Genomic DNA, 24,090 nt, shown 5'->3' with positions numbered 1-24,090 from the left:
TATGCCTCTTGCAAAATAGATATGAGACTGAATTAATACAGGAAGTGTTACTATGTGGTGCATCCTGATGATAAAAAAAAAAAAAAAACATCTATACTTCTGGAAAAAGAAGTAAAATGTATCCTAATCCACTAGCACTTGCACAGTGACATTTACTAAATCTATACTTTAAAGATATTGTAAGTCACAAAAGTTATGTTTATATAACTAGTTACCATATAAATAAAAATAAAAAATAGTTACGTGCCAAATATTTTGTAGGGCGGATGATAGGACTCTCCACAATGTAATGCAGATAGAACATTTACTGTTCATCACTACATATCTCAAACTGGTCTTTGGGAAGTCTGTCAGTCTGATTCGTGTTCCCAAAACTATCCCAGCTTGACAAGCACGAGCAGAAATATATTGTAATTCAGACTCTTTAATAAATTTCTGCAGGATCCCTTGGTAATGGACTTCAACTAGCAGACCAGACCCAGTACCACACTGAGGAGACCCAAAACAACTGTACAACTATTTCTATATAGATTGCAAACTCAATGAAAAAAGTAAACGATGTTCTCTACTCCTTTTATACCAGTATGTTCAATTATATAGTGTCTGTAACAGTACTGCTGAATTTGTAAAGCACTCTGGATAATAGCACAACAGTTAAACTAAAATAAAGATAAGTATCGACGTATGTACCTCATTACTGCCATCCAGACATGGACGGGTTTGTCCGAGCTGTAAGGAAGGTGCCATGTTTTGGGTACCAGGAGTTTTTACTTAGTTTAGAAACTTATAACCATAAGCTGCAGTGGTTATGCTGCTTAAGGTGCCCTAAAATGCTGGCATGACCATAATAATGTTGAAGGTCCGCAGTCTTAAAATAAACTCAACGTTCTGTTGAAATTGTACCCACAAAGAAAAACTAACAATAAAACTTCATCAGTTCATTTTTTTTTAATTTAAAAGAGCTTTAATGACAAAATGAATTTACATAATTATGTACAAATGTTATATTTACACTATTTGAACGTATGTCTATTTTCTTGTACAGTAGAGTACCTTAAAGAGCAGCAGCTTGTTCATTTTCTTGATATGCAGCATCCATAACTTTTTTTAGGCAGGGCCAATGGCATAGAGCAGTGATGACTAACCTTTTGCACTCCATAGGAAATGTGGTCGACAACCGTATGAATGCCAGAGGATTGCCATTACTGAAGAAAACCTTAAAAGGCGGAGATGCAGGGCACACAATGTGACAATGTAGGGGGATCTCTGCAATGACTGAAGTTGTACAGCTCTTTGTTAAATGGAATGTTGAATTAGGACTGCCTTACTAAAAACTTGAGATGTACCACTGGCCGTATTAGAAAGAAAGAAAAAATACATATATAGGGGCAGAATAGTAATTTAATGAATTAGCACCCATTTATTAAATGTCCCTTTAAGGAAATTCACTTGTTTGCTAATATTTATCATTTTTACAATATATGCATATTATTTTTGGACTAAAATTTGATATCAGAGCAAATATAATTCAATAAAAATGCCATTCAACATAACATTAAACATCAAAACTCTACAATATGGAAAGAAACAAATGGATCATTCATTATATATTATATTTCTGTTCGGTAGTTTTAGAATTGGGTTCATTTACCACTTCATACTGTGCTTCTTCCATGTCCCGTCTTAAAAGATTGCATGTTATACACTATGTGCAAGAGAATTTTTAAATGGGATCTGTGCTTTATTTCAATGTGCCCTGCAGCACAACCAGTTGTAGCAAAGAGGTCAAACTACTATAACAAAAATATAGAGAGGTGCTCCTTATAGAAACACACCGCATTCATTTATTAATATACTGTACATACACAACTCATACCTTTAATGTTAACAGATCTGGACAATGTGAAGAAGAAAAATAAATAAAATAAATTACTAAATCAATTTTTTTTTAAAATACATATGTAATTTGGCAGTAGAACGGGGCAAACACAAATGTAATACCTTTGCTTTGGACGGATCATTAAAATAAAAGAGGTTAATATATTTGTGTGTGTATATATATATATATATATACATATATATATATATATTCATTATGGGGCAGTCAGGGTGAAACTTTCCTATAAGTGCCATATCATTTTAGTCAAGCAGCATGTGCAATAATTGTTTATAGGTAAGATTATGAAGATATAGCTAGATTTACAAGCAGCAGTCGTTGTTTTGAATGGAGAATGATAAAAGTGCTGATCATGCAGCATCGCCCTTTAACTGGCCGAGTTAAGGAAAGTTACACCTTAACATAAATTTAAAAATAACACTAAAATGGTTGCCATGTAATTATTTCTTGAACACAAACCATGTTTAGGCTGGTTACTATATTGATAAAATAAAATAAACACCCCTAAAAATATACTCTGAGTGCAATTCATTTAATTGTGAAATATCTGTTTCTTGTTACATACAACAGAGTATTCCTATTACAAATTCTTCAATTATTTAGGATAATGTTTACATAACTTTGTTAGTTTGTGACATTTCACAGGCTCTTATTATTTATACCTTTCATTTCTCAGCTGCTTCCATTTAACTGTCTAAAGAGAAAAAAACGATATAAAACATACTTTCTCATTCATGAAATAGCAGATTGAATGCCATCTACCACAATATTTATTTCCCCTCTGGCATTTTAGAGGTGAAAAATACAGGACACCTGCACGGGCTCACAGTGCTGTGTATTAGCTGGTATGTTGCTACAGACTGTGCATAAGTCACATTTGCCCTTGGTAACAACTGAAGGTCAGCGAGATTAGATTTTAGTACATCTGATCCACTTAAGGGTTTATTAACTCGCCTAGAATTGTAAACAGTTGAAAGGAACTGTGAATATTAGGTTAAAATAGCCAAATTGAAGAATCTTTCCAGTTCCAATATTTTGTCCAAAATGTTGTCAGTTACTGGCCAGTTCAGAATTCACTATTAGTGGACATATCAACCATAATAGATATAATAGATAGGGTGCACATTGTTTGTCAGATAGTCTGTCCGGGCATCTGGGTTTCTTCTGGAAAGGGTTAAATAGTGCTGCTTGAGTTCCAACAAACTATATTACTGCAATTTAAACCATCCTAACAAAATTCATAACATTTGCGATTGGGTTTCTTACTGTATCTCTATAACAGGAAACCATCAAAAACAAACAAAACAAAAAACCCTGAGAGATACGCAAGTCTAATTTTGTAATATTATCGGAAAACAAGAAATTTAATCACGTATTCAATTAATTGGTTTCTTGCAAAACTAGTTTCATTTCATTTAGATTTGTGCGCTAATTTTTAAACTTGCATTATATATATAAACTGAATGTAACTACACATCATGAAAGGAAAAACTGGTAAAGCACTGTACAATTTGGATTAAATAAAATGGACGATGAACAGAATTCTAGAGAAATTATCACCAAGATCAAAACATAAAGCTTGTTTGCAGTTAAATAAGCCGGTGAAAAGGGTTAAAGGCCACCATGTAAAGCCCTTATAAGAAAGGAGAAAAACACAATAGGAAAAACATCTTCCAAAACCAACCTTTCACATGCTAAAACCCATGTGAGTGGAAAAAAAAACATAATAATATGGTTCAACTGACAATAATTATAACAAACTCCAGGCACAGAAGGAGTTAATTTAGAATAAGCAATAGTATAATAATACTATACTAAGGCTCTTTATAACAGTAGCACTAGTAATTGATTCATATAAATATAGAAAATTATACATGTAAACCATTTTTGGACTAGTGAGTGCCAGTGATAAAATTATCCAAGACTATGCAAGTGTGTGCATATGGATGCATGTATGTTTATTTAAATAAATAAATAAATATATCAGGCATACATATTGCCACATATGTATAAATACATAAGCTTATATTATATATCTATCAAAAAATAGAGAATAATATTTTTCCTCTACATATACATAATAGGTATATACATACACGATTCCATACGTACATATATATATATAAATATTTTTATTATTTAAAAAAAAAAATAAAGTATTGTTCAAAGATGCATGAGCTATGTTACTGTGGCATTAAAAATGCAAGCCTTTGTTAGACAGATCAATAAATGATATAGTATCAGAAATGTATCTCGCAAATATCAAGCAGCATGGTTCAATGCTAAGAAACGGAGAACATATTTTTATATATCCGTGGTCATCTAGCACAAGTTTGTAGACACAAAGTAATGGTTTAGTTATGGACAGTGAGGGTGAAAATAAAAATATTGGATTCTACCTAAATACAAACCTAAATAATCTCTGGGAACTTGACTTCCATATGAACTGCTATACAGAGATGTTCTTTTATCTATAACTATCCTTATCCTTACTCATGGGCTGGAAGCATCCAAAATACCAGGATTTAACTAGTGAAACATTACTACAAATGTTCCAGATATAGGAGAATTTAATGTAGATCTCGTATGGGAAGGCATGTCAAACGTGATCCTTAAAGTCACTGGTGCCAGAGTCTTCCAAAATGTATATTCCTAGTCTTTCTAGAGATTTACATTTGTAGTCAAAGACTGGAGCTAACTCTTCTACTGCCGCTAAATATAAAGTAATGTAGCGTATGCCACACTGCTTCCTTTAACTCTTTCATGACAAGCAGCAATTATTTTATTGGGGCGTTTCTGATGTCACATAGGGCTTCAATTAATGACCAAACCAGTAATCCAAACACAAAAGAGGAACAAACATTTCCGATTACACCTGAAGGTTGATCTTGGAAGACAGTATGGTGTTTGTTAAACCATTTCTCCATTTCATAATAAAACTTTTATTGATGGTGTGAAATAGACTTGTGCAAAAATTTCAAAAAATTCCATTTCATCCAAATCAAATTCTTCCTAATCCATATGATTCGTCTAGAATTTACCTGTGTGGTATTATTAAAGGGACACTATAGTCCCCCAGACCACTTCAGCTCAATTAAGTGGTCTGGGTGCAATGTCCGTCAGGTTTTAACCCTTCACATGTAACTGCTATGTTTACATTTGGGGTTAATCCAGCCTCTAGTTGCCGTCTTCTGGACAGAGAAATGAGAAATGCTTTCCTATGGACACTTTGAATGCGCGCGCGGCACCTGCCGCGCATGCGCATTTGGCTCCACTGACGTCGGATGGGGAGGAGAGGTCACCAGTGCTGAGGGAGCCCAGCGCTGGATTAAGGAGAGTGGCTGAAGGGGTTTTAACCCCTTCAGCGCCACGGGATTGGGACCCTGAGGGTAGGGGCACCCTCAGGGCACTATAGTGTCAGGAAATCCACTTTGTTTTCCTGACACTATAGTGATCCTTTAAATAATTAATGGATGAAGCTGAATCAATTAGCTTGGGTATGGAATAAGAGGCATGTGATTTGGACGAATCGGGAAAAACTAAATACTGAACAAGACTAGAATGAAATTGAATTAATAGGTTGTGCTGCCCCGGCCACCATTCATTCTCCAGATATTAAAGACTAATACTACAACAGTTATTAGGAGAGCACCTTAATGAACTCATGCTGGTTTTGCAAGGCAAATTAAGTTTTATCACAGGATAGTTTGCACTTGTTATACCACAGCTAGTCTACTGTCACAAGGGCCACCATTTTGCTGTACACTGTACAATTAATTTCCACATAACTCCCAGACTGCCAGAGGAAAAAACATTATGGCAGCCTAAATGTTATTTGTGGCCTTTAACCCAATTGTGCCTGGAGTTAGTAAAGAAATCTCTTGGTGAGAGACAACATAAATAGCAGGTTGTTGGAAATTCACAGCTCTAGGTCTGAAATGCATAGATAAAGCATAAAAGACAAGAAAAACAAAAATAACAAAAAAAATATTTAAAAACTTACAAAGGGCATCAGTCATTTTCTTTAGTATTTAGGAAAACCTTAAAGAATTCATATTACTTTAATATATTTGACTATATGGTGTGGTGAATTTTGGGAAAACCAAATACTCTCCCTAGATCAGGCATCTTCTTACGGTTGTAAGAGCTAACAAGATATAATCATTATGAAATACTCATACTGACTGTTTTGGAATTTCAATGACATTCCACCTTAGTAAAGAGATATACTGAGACAAAGTAGGGACTACTTTGTGTATGTATATTTCCTATACCCAACACTTCTAGACATTGGTAGACTATGCCCAATGTATAGAAGTGTCAAACCCCTGCCGTCCCCATGACGGCTATAGGTAATTGTGTTTTCTGTAGAGGCCCACGATCTTGAGAGATCCTTCATAGATCTCAATGATGTACTCTCGCACATTTGCGAGATTAGATTACATCAGTGATGCCAACTCCCCAGCAGCAATGTCACCATGCAAGATCTTTGCAAATTCTGTCGCTTTAAAAGAGTAACTTTTAAAGGCTTGCCATTCCAAATGCAGTTAAACCAATGTAAAGGTATTACCACATGTTGTAATATTTCATTATGATGTCATTCGGCATAGTAAGCAGGCATAAATTATACGGATTTGAGACAAGTGTAGGGTTGCAAAGTGCTGAAATATTATCAGACATAAAAAAAGCAGATTGTGCCACTACATTGTTTCAAAAAATATATAGGCATTTTGAACATTGCAGTATTTATAGAACTAGCATAAAACTGTCAGGGTTTTCCAATGATGCTTTCTGTTTTGCTCCATATCTCCTTTAATCTGTAGCTAAGCTGCTAACACTCCCCCATTCTGTACTCCTGCTTAGCCTTATCAGCTCTGACTCATAAACACAGATGGGGGATATCATGTACAGAAATGTCTTAAAGCTATATAGGATGGAAACCTTTAGATCCATGTGTAATCTAAAAGAAGATCGGAAAAGTAGATAGAACGGGAAAACATCCAAACATGTGCATTGATAAACAATGCTCACAAGCAGCACAGACAGATGCTTGAAATCACAATGGCCTCTAGAAGTACCATTAGTTATACATATATTCTAAATAAAAAGCCTGTAAGAAATATACAAAATGGCCAGTTGTAGGTTTTCATCTTTCTCTAATAATGTGGACAAGACTGACTCAGATAGATATATATTGAATCTGCATGTTCTGTAGCCAAAAAACAAAATTACATATTGAATATATATTTACCCCAAAAAATATTAAAGAAAAAGAAGGACAAAAAAACATTAAGGTCAGTCACATACCTCAAACATTAAAAATAATGAAAGATAAATTGCTTGAGCAAACGAATGAAAGCTGCCCGCAGTACTCATTGACTTGAACAAGCATGGTAATGTTGAGGCCAGTAAAATGTGTTGAGTCTTTCAGTGCACAACGTGCTCACTATTATTAGGATGTTTTATACAAGTTAAGTATAGTGCAAGATGATTGATCACTAAAAAAAAAAACCATATACTTCCTGTTGCTTCCCAATCTGAGGGCTGAAGAGACATAATATGAAGAGGCCTAGCTAATTGGGACAAAGTAGTTTAAAAATCAGTGTGGCAAATAAAAAAAGTTCAAGTTGTGCGTTTATACATACACATTGCTTGATTTTAATGCTCTTAAATTCCAAAGAAATCAGGAAAAGCATTTTTCTTCATTTTCCACAATTTCCATTTTTCATATATGAAAATCAGTTTTAAAGAGCTTTAAAAAACAAAACAAAAAAAAAACTCATTAACTACATCAACTAAATTGGAAGATTCAGGAAAAGCACTGGCTACTGTCCCTTCACATACTGCAACGACTATAAGTTGTTTATATAACTTATGCTGCTGTTAGATTTCAAAGAAACACAACGTGAACGTTGAGATAAGAAAAAGTGAACCAAATCATGATTTCTAGAGGATGATAGGTTTACCCACTTAAAGGGACACTCCAGGCACCCAGACCACTTCTGCCCATTGGAGTGGTCTGGGTGCCAACTCCCACTACCTTTAACCCTGCAGCTGTAATTATTGCAGTTTTTATAAACTGCAATAATTACCTTGCATGTTTAACTCCTCCTCTAGTGGCTGTCTACTAGAGGGCACTTCCTGGTCCATAGCACAGGTTTTCTGTGCTAGAGCGTCGCTGGACGTCCTCACGCTGTGTGAGGACCTCTAGCGTCGCTAAAATCCCCATAGGAAAGCATTGAAAGCATTTTCAATGCTTTCCTATGGGGAGGTCTAATGTGCGTGCGCGGCAAGTGTTAGGTCTCCCCTGCCGGCGGGCGTCATCAGTCTCACAGGCCGGCTGACGTGGCGACGGGGAGGAGTGTGGGCGGACCAAGAAGCAGCGCCGAGGGACTTCGTCGCTGCCTCTGGTAAGTCACTGAAGAGGTTTTCTCCGCTTCAGCAACAGGGTTGGGAGGTGGGAGGGAGAGGGGACCTGCAGTGCCAGGAAAACGGATTGTTTTCCTGGCACTGGAGAGTCCCTTTAACATCAGATTAGTTTCTAGAAAAACAACCCCCCTCCCAAAACAATATATACTGCGAATGAATCAAGTACTATGTTTTGACAGATCTGAAATTATGGTCCCAAAAACATAGTAGCAAAGTGTGACATGCAATGTACACCATGGAATAACAGTAGGACTGGACAGAGTATTTTGTATTCCCAAAAAAACACCAAGTGCTGCACATATTCTGGACCCGGGGTAGTCAACTTTCTGCACTCCAGATATTGCGGGCTACATAACCATTGATGCTTTGCCAGAATTTTGGCTGTAAGAACATTATCGGAGATGCCATCCACAACATCTTGAGTGCCAAAGGTTGCCTATCCCTGATCTAGGCTACATTTCACGTGAGTATCCTTTGGTGGTCCATTCAGACAATGCACAGAAATATGAAATGCAATGTCAGAGACCGTGCCTAACTTCAGACAGGAACATTACGAATGCCGAAGTCATTTAGCTCAATAGTTGCAAGAGGGGCCTGCAATATACAGAGCTCTTTGGCAGCTATTGATTAACAAATACAAAAAAGGTGATGATATTAACTGCTACGTAATAGTGACGATTTGGTAGCTGCCATTCTCTTGTGTAGGAGATTTAGCTTCTGTAGTTGTCCTTGGCTTTGGTGGCCATTCAGGGTCCACCAACAGCTCCTGTGCTAAATGCATGTATTTGGCTTTAGGGGTTTTCTTTTTGCAGAAGAATAGAAAGGAGCAAAACCTTCCTGCCCAGCAATTATTCGCCTCCTGAGGAGAGGAAAGAAAATGTCAGTGACAATGCGATGATGATTACCGTACAACAGTTTAACCAACATATTACACAAGATAATACATCAAAGGAATTAAAGTGCATGTTGTATGGACACTACATTTTCCGAATTCATCAGCTTTTATGATGACGTTTTCTGTAAAATAAGGGAGATGTATAAAACTGCTTTCAGAACTAGAGACAGACCAAGTCCCCCCCCCCCCCCCCCCCAAACCCCAATGTGTTAGTCACAACATTTCTTACATAGTACTTAATAGTTATTATCAGATGTTTAATCATAAGATACTAGCACACACAGGGAAAATATGATGAAATAGATAGTTCTGTGTGTTTCACATGACAATACAATTATACAAGTCACCAACGTTATCCAGTTCTTGGATTTGTTGTTTGGTGAGATAAAATCTGAGCAGCAGCATCATCATACAGAGTTATTCATAGGGAATTTAAAAAATTAAGGCCAAATTGAAAACATAGCTGGCAGAGATTTATTCCAGATCAGCTGTTTTGACATTAAATTTGAAATTCACTCTTTGGTTTATTGCTCCGCTAGTGTTCCTTCAGCAACCTTTCTGAGTATTGGTCTATCTTACATAAAGAAGACATGTAAAATAAGGTCTCAGGTAAATAAGACAGTAAATTGCACAAGTTCAAGAAGCATAAATTTGCCAAGCGATTAAGAGTTCTAGAATACAAACATCCGTGGATGGTCACGTCCCAGTTTAAAAAATAGGCAACATAGAATAAAATAAATTTCAGTGTGAAATGCTGCACAAACAGATATTTAGACTAGATGCTAGGAGTATAACTCCCCTTTAGGCAGCAGTGTTTAAAATATTAGTAATATGCACCTAATTGACATTAGTCAGCCTGCATCTCTCATTCTTCTTGCACAGAGGGACCAATAATGAAATGGTTGGATCAGAACTCAGCTTATGCAGCACTGCAAAAACTGAATGCCAGTCAGCCGGTTAGAGGAAGCTCAGCACACAGCGAAACCCACATAAGGGGCAAACGGTTATAAAACAGTTTGCTCCCTTACCACAGCGTCATAACTACCACTATGGGCTGTAGTATTTATGATGCTTGGTGTAACCCTTTTGGAAAGGGTTGGCATATGTATGTAGAATGCAGGAGCCAGAACTGTATTTACAACACAACCAATTTTATTTACTATTCAAGTAAGAGAGATTGATGTAAAAGGCACATTTAAGAGTCATTTCTAGCAGACAGATTTTTAGGAGCCGATGCTACCTGGCACTTGTGAAACTCAAAGATGACTCATGCACCTCTCATACAAATGTCCCTTTACAGCCGTATCTGAATACATGAAGCACAATCCCGACTGATGTTGAACTATACCATTCATGGTGTTAGCACTGATCTAAAACAACTTGTATGCATAATTGTGTTTATTTAGGACAAATACGTATAAGCACATTCAGAAATAGAATATTTGCAAAAAACCCTTATAACCAGCATTGGTCAGCATTAGCATTTGCACAGATGTTACCAGGATGATGCACAAACAAAGATAAGGCACATGACACTGCATAGCAGAAAATGCAAAAGATAAGGGGGCCCGGGGACACAAGCTGCCCAATGCATATGAACAGTGAGTTTCCAACCTGTGGGTTGTGGGTGACCATGAGGTGGGACTCTCCTTGCTTGTCTCGGTTGAACACAAGCTTCCAAAGTATCATATCAAGGACGACCGTCTGCGAGAGATTGTGGGTGGGTAAAATTGAAAGGACCAGTTGATCATTAGAAACATGCAGATTACTTTGAATTTTCAAGACAGGTAAAAAAACAAACAAAAAAAAACTAAAAGAAAAAAACTCATAGAACACAATCAGGGTGCTCTTGTTAAAAATCAATAGTGCATTTTAAATATTCCTTTTTCTTTTCTCGATAAAACATGCCTAAATGGAGATTTTAAATGTTCCTCGCTGCAACTTGATTTCTGTCACATCAATCCAATAATAGAAAGTTTTACATTTAATTTACAAAAGCAATAACCTTATATTTGAAGAGGATGGAGTATTTATGCACAATAGAGTGCAATAGACACTACAGTACAAGACTCACGTCTATTAATGTACCAATAGTATTATTTCGGAGGAAAATCCCAATACTGAGGGTTCTAAATTGTGGAAAATTGAAAAGGGAATTGCAAATTTTAAGGCCTACTTGTAGTGTAAATTTTGCAATTATATTTTCAGTTCTCAAAAACCCACAGTTTATTAAGTAAACATGGTGGAGTAATTAACAGAAACATTCAACTGGTGTCTGTGGACACTAGACCAGTTTTACCTAGATTGGCCTAAAACTCTTAATACATTAATAATGTTCACAAAAATCTCCTTAAAGTATTAGAATACAAGTTTAGTCTAGATAACATTTTAAATAGACGATATTCCTGATTTTGCTTACTACTACGTAATCACTGTCACTGACCCTTTGGTAAAAAGGAATTGAAATAATCTGGATACCAGTTTAGAAAATGCACATCTTTAAAATCTCCATTTAGCATTAGAAAGTAATTTGCTTGAATAACAGTAAAATATGGACATTTATTTATTGACTTCCATCAAACTTGATCTTTCATGTAAATAAATGTGTACATTGATGTTAAATTAATATGTTGGGTAGGCTGCGGTTTAGCTGAAGGTATCTTTAAAGAAATGATGCCTTAGCCAGTTATGCAACATCCCAAAAGAACAAGATTTGTTTGAATTTCAGGAGTAAAATTATTGTGCTCTTTTTATGAACATTGGGGAACAGATTGAGAAAACAGAACTTATTTTGGGGTGCCTGATTCTGTAATTCAGACAGGACGTGGAGTGAGAAAGGTTTCATCACATTCTCACTGCCAGAATGAGGCAAAATGCACAAAAATAAAGAAAGAAAAAAAAAAAAACTAAAATCATACCTCATTTTCTGGTATTTAAATTTGAAGATGCAGGAAATCTAGTGACTGATTTATAGCATCACTCAATTTACCACAATACTAAACAGAAGATGCTTTTTATCTTAGGGCCAACAATGACAAGCAGATGTTTATGAACAACATTTCCAATGATTGCTCAGCATATATTTCCCTTACATGAGGGGTGTGAGGTCAGCATCACTGGTTTAGGTATTATAGGGAATCACAGTTCATTTACATAGGAGGAAGAGGTTTTCACTTAACGAAAAAAGCTATGACGAGCAGTTTGCAGCCACAGCAGACAAAGGGTTATCTTAAACGTCACTGGGAGATATCATATGATATCCTATTAATGGGTCTCTTTGTAGAGAACAAATAACCATGCCAAATGCCCACATGCTTTCAAAAACAAAAACATAAAACAAAAAGCAGCAGTGCATGATTGCAAGGGGAACGTGAATTTAAAAATAATTGTGCTTAAGTGTATAAAGGCAATGGTATACGTAAACAACTAGATGCACGTTTCAAAAGCCTTGTGTCAAAAAGCCTTGCTTTGCAATCAACAGCATGCATTTTCAGCAGTGAACCCAATGCCATTTTTTGATCACGCTCCTGAAGTATCACATCTACAGGGTTTGTTTACTTTTTCATAAATTTTAATCGAGCAGAATCTGAAATCCTTATATTTTAAGTCAAGAATTGTGCAGCTTAGCATAATTGTGCTAGTTTACCTTATAATGAGTGTGAAAGTAGAATTAGACATATGAAGAAACATTTTTCAGAAAAATATCCAACTAAGATATAAGGCTCAACCAGTGTCTCTTAGAACTGTAAAACCTATAGTGGCTTCAAAACCAAACATAGAGAATTTTACTAGGTTACTCAGTCAGCCTTTGATGGTAATTACACAAAAAATTATGTTCACACACTTACCTCAACCAAAATAGAGACGCCAGCATTGATAGCAATGATGATGAGCACTGCAATACGCCATGAATAGGGAACACAGACCAACTAAAATAAAGTAATAAAGAGCATCACATCCGGTTGTTTAGAGAACACAAATAATTTTGTCCTGAAGAATCAAGAGAGTCATATGTCACCTGAACCTAATCAGTGTACAGGTTCCTTTTTAACAAAAGGTAAAAAGATGATGTTAGATTGAACGCATTAATATCTGTTGGTATCATTTTGTCTAATCTGTGTATCAGTTTGTCAATGTACTCGTGTTGGGATATTGGGAACCTGTGTTTAGGTAACTGTGACTAATAGACTGCCATGTTTTCACAGAAATTTGGTCTTTGAAAACATGCATTACTACATTTCATAAAGCAAGTTGGCATTTATTTATTTTTTCAAGTGCACTGACTCGCACCTAACTCACACTGCCTTGTAGGTTCCAAATGTGACTTTGTAGCCATTTCATTCTCTTTTACACAATAAATTTAAAAGCTTCTGTGTATGGGGCAGGCTTTCCAAAACATTATATAAATTCCCTTATGATCAGTGAATATTGCAAAATTGTATAATTGAAAAATATCATACCAAACAGGAGTGACTTCATAGGGATTACAAATCTATCAACTGTGCCAACAAAATGCAAACAAATGTATAGTCAAAATGTTCCAATTTTAATTTTCTTAACCTAGTATATTGACTACAAATGCTATTGGGACGCTGTGTACAAAGCTGCACTCACTCTAAATGATAAGCATCCTACAACTACTAGTATGGACCCACACAATACCTGGGTCCAAACTAGTAGTTGTGTGAGGCTGCACAATACATCGTTTGGATCTCTCCAAAGCCAAAGTTAAGATTTTCATTCACAAGTTGTAGATGAGAGGAGACTCATATTCTAGGCCAGCACATTACTTCCTACTTAATGTATTACAATTGGGCAAAATAAAAAATATAATAATTTCATATGTATAAAAGGCAGATTAATGAAGACATCCGAGTTACTAATAACTCATTAGTAATGACAGACTAAGCTGACAAAAATCTGCAGTTAGGTTTTGTAATTCTTAAAGCAAAAAAGAATGAATGAGAAATCTGAGAGCAGACAAAAGCTTAGAGTAAACTCAATAGCTTCCCTCGGTACATCCCCGCTTAGGTCTCAAAATAGTTTTTTGCTCACTTGTGCCATTACAGAGAGAACCTATCTGAAGCATATCAGACTCTTGCGCTTTGTTTTGTGCTCTCCATAAGTTTAAAGGGTAATCCAGACGTGGACCCCTTGCTCACGGTATATAGAGAGATATCAGTATGCCTCATTGATAAGGCCTAACAAAGTTGAAACAATCGTCTGGGATTGCCATGTCTCTCGTGCAGAGGGAACTTGCTGGCATTTTGGATCTGGACTGTCCGTACGGGTGGGACCAGTTTGATATGCTTCAGATATGTTCTCTCTGTAATGGCACAAGATGAGCTAAAACCAGCTTGAGATCTGAGCGGGGACCCACCGAAGGGCAGGCTATTTCAGCTGCTGTCCATTCCAAGTACACTCTTGCGCTTTGTTTTTGTAATTCTTAAGCACATAATGTGTAGATTTGCAATGTTACAGCTGCTGACAGTTTTAATATAATAGTCAAAAATACATTTCTCAGTTTTGTGAAATTGTAACTCTGGTTTGTTTCCATAATATTAGCAGGTACTTAAATTGAGAGGGTACATGCCCGTGTCAGCACTAAAATGGTTATCATACAGAGTGTGGAGTTGAGAAAATATGGTACAGGTCAAGAGCTTTAGATTACACAATTTGCAAAATGTAATGAAAACACACTATGAGAAAGTAAGCAACAGGAAAGAGTTATGATTTTAACACTTAATGGATCAGAATTGTCCCGTGAAAAGGACACAAAGTTTCACATGGTAGAAAGCTCTAAAACCAAGGAGACCATGAACTCACCTCAAAGAAGTTCTCAATGGACTCAATTGGGTACAGCATAAAGAACAACATTAAGGCATACAGAGCCAACACAGAGATAACAAACAGATCTAAAAGAGAAATAGAGTGGTTACAGTAAAAATGTTAATTCATTCAGTCTATAAAGAAATGACCAACAAAGTTGTTATATTAGCCTGAAGGATATGTCATACACTCCTTTTATAAACATTTTGTAATTTTCTAGGCTTAGGACTGTAAATTGCTCATGGAGACTGAGCAAGGTAAACCAATGTTAATGCCATCAAAAGCAGACATCTATAGCTAACTGGTATGCTCAACGGGGAGACTCCCTAAAAAGTTAGACATGAATTATAGCCAAACACTGCCAGCCTGCCAGTTCTCTGAACTCGTAATGTTGAAGTGAGAAAAGTAAATTAGGAACTTACAATTCTTGTAGCATGGTTGTCGGAATGGCTTTCCTTTAGAGAATGCAATAGCTACTATGAGGTATTGGAAGCAGGACACAAAGAATAATGTGGTATTTTCAAAATTCTGGATGTTGTGCTGATCAGTGGTATTGTCATGATGACCTTCAGAGGACATATTACAGGCACTAGGGGTGAAAAGAGACAGAGAGAGACATGTCAAATGTAATAATAATAGTAATAATATTAGTATTTGTCAACGACATACATATATTTTTTTCAATATGCTTTAATTCAATTTTTTTTTTCAAAAACGTATTATATCAAACTAATAATAAAGGTTTATAATATTTCGCAAGATATGGCCGTAGCACATTGTAGAAATACAAACCAGCTCTACAAGCCTGACAAGACAAGTGCATGGTATTAGTAAGGAGATTGAGCCACTTTATATAGTGCTAGTTTTATCTATTTTCTTTTAGCATAAATGTAATGACCGCTGAGCAACATGCAATCTTCCCCCAAATCACACAAAGTCACAAACTGCTTCCCATTTACTTGGGGGGAAGTAGGGGGCATCCACTTGTGCACGTAAATAATAGCAGCTGATGAGCATGCTCAATAATTTTTCGGACAAATGGCAGTATTGGGTGGGCAGGCATACATATACATGATAAATTAGTTTTACTTGGTCTCACCAAATTCCTCATTTATCAACTTACACAACGCAAATCTATTGCAGTGGCGTCTCCAGGATTCATACTTAATGGGGGCACATAAAGGGCCAGGGACAAAAGTAGGAGGGTCCGTTATAAAACTGCAGGAAGGTTACTGCTCCCTCTCGCGCCGCCTCTATGCTTCCCGCGGCGGCCTGCATTAGTGTTTCCTGCGCTGCTTAGCAAAGGGCTGACAAATGCCAGGGCGAAATGCCTAGTCGCCACGGAGACCTGGTGCCTGGGATTTGTCGAGCTCTGTGTATGTATGTGTGTGTATATATATATATATATATATATATATATATATAACGAACGATTCAAAGATAGCACTCCAGGGACTTGATAAAATGTAACTTTTATTTTTCTCACTAAAACATCAAAAGTGTCAACGTTTCAGCTTGATCCCCTCAAGCTTTCGTCAGGGCGAAAGCTTGAGGGGATCAAGCTGAAACGTTGACACTTTTGATGTTTTAGTGAGAAAAATAAAAGTTACATTTTATCAAGTCCCTGGAGTGCTATCTTTGAATCGTTCGTTGAATTTTGGCTGACAAGCACCGGGCATTGGACTACGGATCAGGTGGAGTGCAAGATTATTTGGTTTTTTTATATATATATATATATATATATACACACAAACACACACACACACACAGGGCTTTACAAAACCCAGGCACCAGGTCTCCGTGGCGACTAGGCATTTTGCCCTGGCGCCTGGCATTTGTCAGCCCTTTGCTAAGCCGCGCAGAAAACATTAAAGCAGGCTACTGCAGGGAGCAGTAACCTTCCTGCAATTCTGCGCGCTGTTCAGTGACATGACGTCACTCCAGCCCCGGCATCACTATAAAGAGCGCGCAGGGAAGCAGAGAGAAACTGCAGGAAGATTGAGAGGAGAAACACTAGACGCCAGGGAAAGATCAACTCAGTTCTTCCAAAGGTAGGGAGTCTGGGTGTATTTAAATTAAAATAGCAATTTGTGACTGTGAGAGAAATAGAGTGTGTGTGTGTGTGTGTGTCTGTCAGTCACTGTATGTCTGTCAGAATGTGTGTATGTCTCAGTCAGAGATTGGAGGAGGAGCTTGTGTACGGTGATCTTCCATGCAGGGGCAGAGGTTGTGTGCTGGGGAAGTTGCTGCACAGTGGCGGAACTGACACATGGGCCCCGGTGTTACCGCAACACCAGCACACCCTGTAGTTCCACCGCTGTGTCTTCCTTATTACAGGCAAGACACCTTTTCACAGAAACTGTAAAACCTTTTCAGGAGATGCAAGATAATTTTCTATGGTGTTTAGAAGGGGAGGTGGTGAAGTGTGTGTATAGAAGAGTTTGTTTATGGTGTACTATGTGTAACTAGGAGCGGTAGTGTGACCATGTGCTCATGTATAGGAGCTTGTGAGCTTGTGTGTGTGCTGAAAAGGTCTGTAAAGTGTGTGTGCATCTAGGGGTTGCAGTGTGAGTGTATGTGTATATATATGTATGTGTATATATATATTTATATATGAGATTCCGTGTGTAATGGGGTAAAGCATTTATGTATGTGTGAAGGTATGTGGGGAATAAGTGTGTATGTGGGTGGAGAGATGATGTGTTTGAGGGGTGCACTGTGTGTGTATGCAAAGGTTTACTCTATGTTGGTAGGAGTGTACTGTAGGTGGGGGGTTCATGGTCTGTGAGGGTGTACTGTGCTCGTGGAGGTGTAGAGAGTGGGATAGGGGAGAGCTTTACAATTTTTACTTTAATACTTGTTTAAAAAAAAAAAAGACAATAAGATCCGTGTGGTTGAGAAGGCTGCCTATCTATCGGGTACAGAGAAGGTCACGAGATGAGAGGTATCTCTCTTGGAGCACGCACAAACACACACACTGATCCATACATACAAATACTGACTGGCCCATACACACACCCACAGACAGAGCCCACCCCCACACGCACAGATAGAGCCCACCCCCACGCGCGCGCACACACACAGACACAGACTGATCCATACATACAAATACTGACTGGCCCATACACACACGCACAGACTGAGCCCTGCCCCCACACGCACAGAGCCCCCCCCCCCCCCCCCCCCACAGACACAGACTGACCCCCCCCCCCACAGACTGATTCTTCTCCTCCCCCCCCACCCCCCCACACACAGACTGGACCCCCTACCAGCAGCTGCCTGGATGCCTCTGTGCAGAGCTGAGCTTCCTCTCCCTCCTACTCTCTGTGACCCAGGAGGAAGTTCTCCCAGCACAGTGCCCCCTCTGGCCGCACGGGGTGCTTCTGCAGCTTGTGAAGGGAGAGTCATTGCTCACCACTTATTTCAATTTCAATTGGGGGGGCACTGCATGATGTGGGGGGTGCCCTAGTGATGGCACTGATGATACATGTTGTATGGTAACTTTTATGGTCAATAAACTCTGCAATAATACTATTAATAAAAAATGTCTCTGCTGCTAGTTGCTACTAAATCCAGTCTGAAGAGTTATGTAGATACGGTAATTATTTATTCAAAGGAAAAAAAAAAAAAAAAACAGCTCCACAGATGCTGCTTCCAAAAAAAACAAGAATATGGAGGAAAACCACAGTAATCCGTAAACATTTTTAATACAGAACATAACTGGGGATGGGTAGAAGAGAAAGGACATTGATCACTTGAAATCTGGAGTACACTACAAATCTGCCTCTGGCATATAGCATGATTTAGTCAGACTTGCGCAGCAATCAAACATTGATTGACAAATGGATGAACCTTGAGAGGCTTTTCAAGAACTTTAAAGGGCAATTCCATTCCCCTTAACCAATACAGTTTATTGTTCAGATTACTGTTTAAGTAAGCTATGGGTGCTGTTCTTATGGTCTTTGTCAGAATGTTTTAAAATAGTGTCAGTGACAAACGTGTATTCCTGACACTATAGTTTTAATAGTGCTGTTTAAGTTTCGGAAACTGTGTCCGCAAAGTAAAAGGTGATTTTATATACCGTTATCCCAGTGCCGCCCCAGTCTCCTCGCGGCTGGCTCTGCCTCTTTGGCTGAGATCATTAAACTTTATCATCTCAGCCAATCCAATACTTTCCTGCAGGAAAGCATTGGGAGGCTATCACGCATGTACGGCAAAAAACTGTGCTGCACCAATCAGCATCTCCTCATAGAGATGCGTTGAACCAGTGCTATTAGGAACACTCAGCGTCTCTGCTGAATGTCACTGCTGCATTGTGCAGCACTGACCCAGGAAGCACCCCTAGTGGCCGTCTGAGTGGCTGCAGCTAGAGGTATTCCTAGGCAGTAATGTAAACACTGTATTTTCTCTAAAAAGACAGTGCTTACTTTAAAAAGCCTTCAGGGACAGACAGAAGACACCAGAACAACTAAATTAAGCTGAAGTTGTTCTGGTGTCTATAGTGTCCTTTTAAGAGATTTGACATATAATATCAGATGATTCCCCAACATCCAAAGCCCAAATGCAAATCTTTATACACCTGCAGAAAGAAAACAGAATTTACACAAGGACACAGAGCAAAATACTTGGATCAAGAAGGGTCATGGGTGATTCAGCTGCACCAGAAGAGATTTAGCCAGGTCAAATCCTGCTGTATGACAGTGCTCAGAGTTTATCAAGAAATATTAGAGACAGATCACAAGAAATGGGCCTTTTACATTATAATGTCTGAAGCAGGAGTGATGCTTTTTGGTGCTTGAATATGGTTTGACTGCATTATTAAAACTCTTGCCACATAACCAATACACTGAATTTGTTATGGTGCTTGGGGTGTCCCTTTAACTGGGCTACCTGGTCTTTTAATTTTAGTGAGATATTAACCTTACTGTAAGCTGTGTGTTCCCTATATGAATTATTTTCTCATTATACTGAGACTATTACATTTAACAAGAGGCAGTCCTCTCTAGATGACATGTTTATTGGAAACTTGTAAATTTGTGTAGCGGACTTTGTATCGCAGGCAAAGTTGCATTTTGATAGCTTAACCATGTGGATTGGAATCAAGGTGTAACTTACATGTGGATTGGAATCAAGGTGTAACTTACTCTGAGTTGGGTGTCCAGACTTCGTACCATGGCTGCTTCTTCACCAACAGGAAAGCAAGAGTCTGGAACCCAATGCAGATGATGATTTGGGAAAGGACGGAAAAAAGAAGGGGTCCTGAGATGAGACCAGAAGGAGGTCTCTGTGCCACCAAAACTTTCCAAGCTGGGTTCAAGCTCACTGTGGTGGGGGTGGGGGGAGGGGTGGAAAAAAAACATACAATTTGAACTTGGTCTGCATCTTTCTTTGAAACATTGTTCACAAGCATCACAGTCAAATACATTTGAGAACTTAACTTTAACACACTTAAAAAAAACATGTATGTCTGGAAAGTATATCACATTAAAAACTGAGATAAAGAATTATTTAAAGATTAGCACTTGGGAAAAAAAATCCCTAAAATGTTTGCTACACACTTCTATAATATCGCTTTTGCCAGGAAATCTCTGGGGGCAACAACTTCAAGGTAGTGAATGATCGACTTATAAAACATCTTAAATAGATGAATTAACCCCAGAGTAAACAATTAATAGCTCACACTAAAATATAGCGAATTTGCCAGATTATCAATATTATTATTTTGAAATAGACATTCAAACAAAAAAATGCCATGCAACCTTGATACCAGTAGGCAAAACAAGCAAATTTACTTTTAAACAATAGATCTTTTCAGTTGTATGTATATATAATGTACAATATACAGGAAGCTTATTTCTAGGATCTTACACAATATGATTGGACATTTTATTCTGTGGCTCACTAGTATACTGTTCTCAAAACAACAGCACACGGAGAGACAAAGTAGTATAAAAATAGCCAGGTGCCAATCATATAAACACTGCCTCAAATGTTTCAAATATCCAAATATCTATAGAATATAGAATGCACACTATAACAATCTCAAAAAACGTTATTATGTACAAAAAGTACCAAAGTGAAAACATACAAGAAAAAATAACCACAATGACAGAAGCAAGGGCAAATACAATAAAGTAATGGTAAATTACCAAAAAGATTCTTACAAGCCACAAGACAGAAACACGAGTCACCAAACCCTCCAACATTTTGGCACCAACTGGCTGCCTTCATCAATGTTCTCTGCTGCTAGGGTACCCTTGATAAAGGCAGCCAGTTGGTGCCGAAAAGTTGGGGGGTTTGGTGACTTGTGGTTCTGTCTTGTGGCTTGTAAGAATCTTTTCGGTAATTTACCATTACTTTATTGTCATTGCCCTTGCTTCTGTCATTGTGTTTATTTTTTCTTGTATGTGTAGGCAATATGGGACTCCCAAAATGCTTAAAATTTGCATTTAGTACACTTTTATGAAGTGTTGTTTAGCCAGATGGCTCGGATGCATATGCAAATACCAAGAATTTGAGGTAATTGCAAATGAGGTAATTAGTAATTATTAGTAACAGATGTAGGATCATGCTATAAGGATAGTAAACTGTAGCAAGATTGGGAGGGTTGGTTAGTGGTTGCAAAAAAGAGAGAGTGTAGAGAGAAGTTTAGATCTGAAAACAAATGGAAAGGACATTTTGAACAGAGCACAAGCAAAACTGTACACAATGCATCGGAAGCAGTGGGAAAGGGAACATTCCTTGTGTAACCATCACCCAAAAATATAAAAATGTAAACGGCAAGAAAGGAATTCTAGAAGAAATCTAAGGGCAGTGAAAAACAAAAAAAGACAAAAAAAAACATGTATCTCCATTTTCAAAAGTTTCCTAAAAATGGAAAATTCAATACGGAAAGGGCCACCATGTTCGACTTTACAGGATATTAGTGCCAGTTGAAACTAATTATTGGATAAAATATTCCAGCAACTACTAACTCTGCGGTTGCTATAAAAGAATTGCAGACTGTCTAACAACATTCCAACAGACGCTGCAAGGGTTCTCTAAATGACAACCCACACACACAATATAGTATTTGGCAAGAAACAGAAGACAATCAAACAGTAAATATAAGAAATGCTCACTTGTAAAGACAACAACCAAAATGATGGCCAGATCAATGAAGAGAAACTGGAAGTCTCCTAAATTGCTGAGAATCTATAGGGGGAAAAAAGGAATATGCTGTCAAATAGTAAAACTAAACATTGTTGTATACATTATTACGGTCATTGCAAATCATTTCAATGAATAGACACAATATGTTATCCAGTATACAGTGGTGGTACTTAATCACTGGGTCCAGTCACAAAATTAGGCCCCCGCACTATTTATAGGGGGGTTTCCAAAAGTGAAAAAATTATTAAATCGAACTGCTAACAGCAAATATGTTATTGTTCTATAGAATGCACAGCTTAGGCAGTACAGATCCTTTGATAGAGAGGCAAGTCAAATGTAATAGTTTTGCAGAATTTACTTTATTACATACTACAATTGAACAATGAATTACCGAGACAAATTTGAAACACAAGAATGTGCCACCAAGGCTAATGCCACATATATAACTGGTGTCCTTTCAAAAAGGTTTGAGGACCACTGCTATGTACAAAGTATACATGTGATGGACACTCACCGAATAAAGCAGAGTAACTGTAAAGTACTGTATAATACTGTACAGAGCCATGAACTTGAACACACAGAAAGAGGTGATTAAGGCCGCACGGCCTTCCCTGTAATAACAAAGAGGAAAAAAATGTCATAAATCACTATGAGCAGAAGAAAACTTCAGTTTCTTTTAGATCACAGTGTAGAGCAAATTTGGATTATCTATATAATAACTGGTTGTACTGATCACCACTAAATAGGCTAAGCAGGTGGGAGGTAGAAGAGCGTTTTTTAAAATGGTGCCAAACAATTACTGCCAGTCTGCAGGAGGTTCTATATTATGCAGTGACTGGCAAGCCTAGCAATGTAACTCTGTAGACATAAATTACTCTAAGGTCATAACCATGTAAGGATCTAAGCAGTCTAGTCCAGGGGAAGGCAACTATCGGCACTCCAGATGTTGTGGAATACATCTCCCCTGATGCTTTTCCAGCATTATGGCTCTAAGAGCATTATGGACATTGTAATTCACGACATCTGGAGACACATTATGAACAGTTATACTCCATGTGCCCTGTGCTCAATGGAGTCATGGCATAATAAGTAAAATGGTATTTTTAAATGGTAACGTTATTCACTGGATTGAATAATTCTATTGTTACAGATTTGAGAGATCAGTCTCAATGATCATTCTAACCCTTCATCTCCTATGATGTCTGAAACGAATCTCATCCATAGGCTGTAATGAAAAACTTTACTCTATGAAATACATGCTATCTTTTGCATTTGCCAAAAAAAAAAGAACCTCTTTATTACACAGAGAGGAAAAAAGTACACACACTTTTGCTTGTGAGGCACCCAACTCTGTTGCTCTACCAGTGCTACAGGGAATACACTATCTTCTGTTAAAGCTGTTTTTCTTCATTTGTGTAAATATAACCCTTGAGCTATAGCTCTGACTTTATCTTGTGGACTTTGAAGCTTGGGATACTTTCCGTTGAGACCCCTTTTGTCTGGCTTTTAAATCTGTGTCAAATTAACTGTATATTATTAAGGGGGCCCAGTTCTGCACTAGCAAAGAATTCTATCCGCATGGGATAAAGCCACAAATCTAACAGATGATGAGTTGGTAGCTGTTTAAAGGAACAGTGAACAAGGTATCTTGAAAAGGAAACTCCGAGGGGATTTTTACAACTATTGGAAATAAAGACATAAAAACCATAACAATTAAGTAGAAATATTTAATGCTGAATGTGTCTCTCCTGCCGAAAACCTCCAGCCGCCTAATATGATATTTTTGCTTTACCCAGAACGTGGACATTCTCCCACTGTTCTCTATTCTTGGAGTGGACATGAATGAAATTTAAACAAATTGGAGACTGAATGAAAACAAATTGGAGGA

At 37.6% G+C, this 24,090-nt stretch overlaps 1 protein-coding gene across 1 annotated transcript in view; it reads right to left on the bottom strand.

Annotated features, from left to right (window-relative positions):
• Positions 1 to 6,300: 6,300 nt before the first annotated feature.
• The window catches only part of ATP13A3 (ATPase 13A3), a 116,294-nt gene continuing 98,504 nt past the window's right edge, over positions 6,301 to 24,090 (bottom strand). The window contains exons 26-33 of the mRNA XM_063442765.1: positions 22,717 to 22,813; positions 22,172 to 22,244; positions 20,195 to 20,372; positions 15,473 to 15,639; positions 15,048 to 15,136; positions 13,070 to 13,150; positions 10,836 to 10,925; positions 6,301 to 9,185 (exon numbers count right to left, since the gene is read on the bottom strand). Coding sequence (XP_063298835.1) covers positions 8,988 to 9,185; positions 10,836 to 10,925; positions 13,070 to 13,150; positions 15,048 to 15,136; positions 15,473 to 15,639; positions 20,195 to 20,372; positions 22,172 to 22,244; positions 22,717 to 22,813 — 973 coding nt within the window. The 3' untranslated portion in view covers positions 6,301 to 8,987. The remainder of the gene's footprint in view (positions 9,186 to 10,835; positions 10,926 to 13,069; positions 13,151 to 15,047; positions 15,137 to 15,472; positions 15,640 to 20,194; positions 20,373 to 22,171; positions 22,245 to 22,716; positions 22,814 to 24,090) is intronic.

The sequence above is a fragment of the Pelobates fuscus genome, chromosome 2 (assembly GCF_036172605.1).
Source record: "Pelobates fuscus isolate aPelFus1 chromosome 2, aPelFus1.pri, whole genome shotgun sequence".
NCBI classification, from domain to species: domain Eukaryota; kingdom Metazoa; phylum Chordata; class Amphibia; order Anura; family Pelobatidae; genus Pelobates; species Pelobates fuscus.
This window is presented reverse-complemented; position numbering and strand designations above follow the sequence as displayed.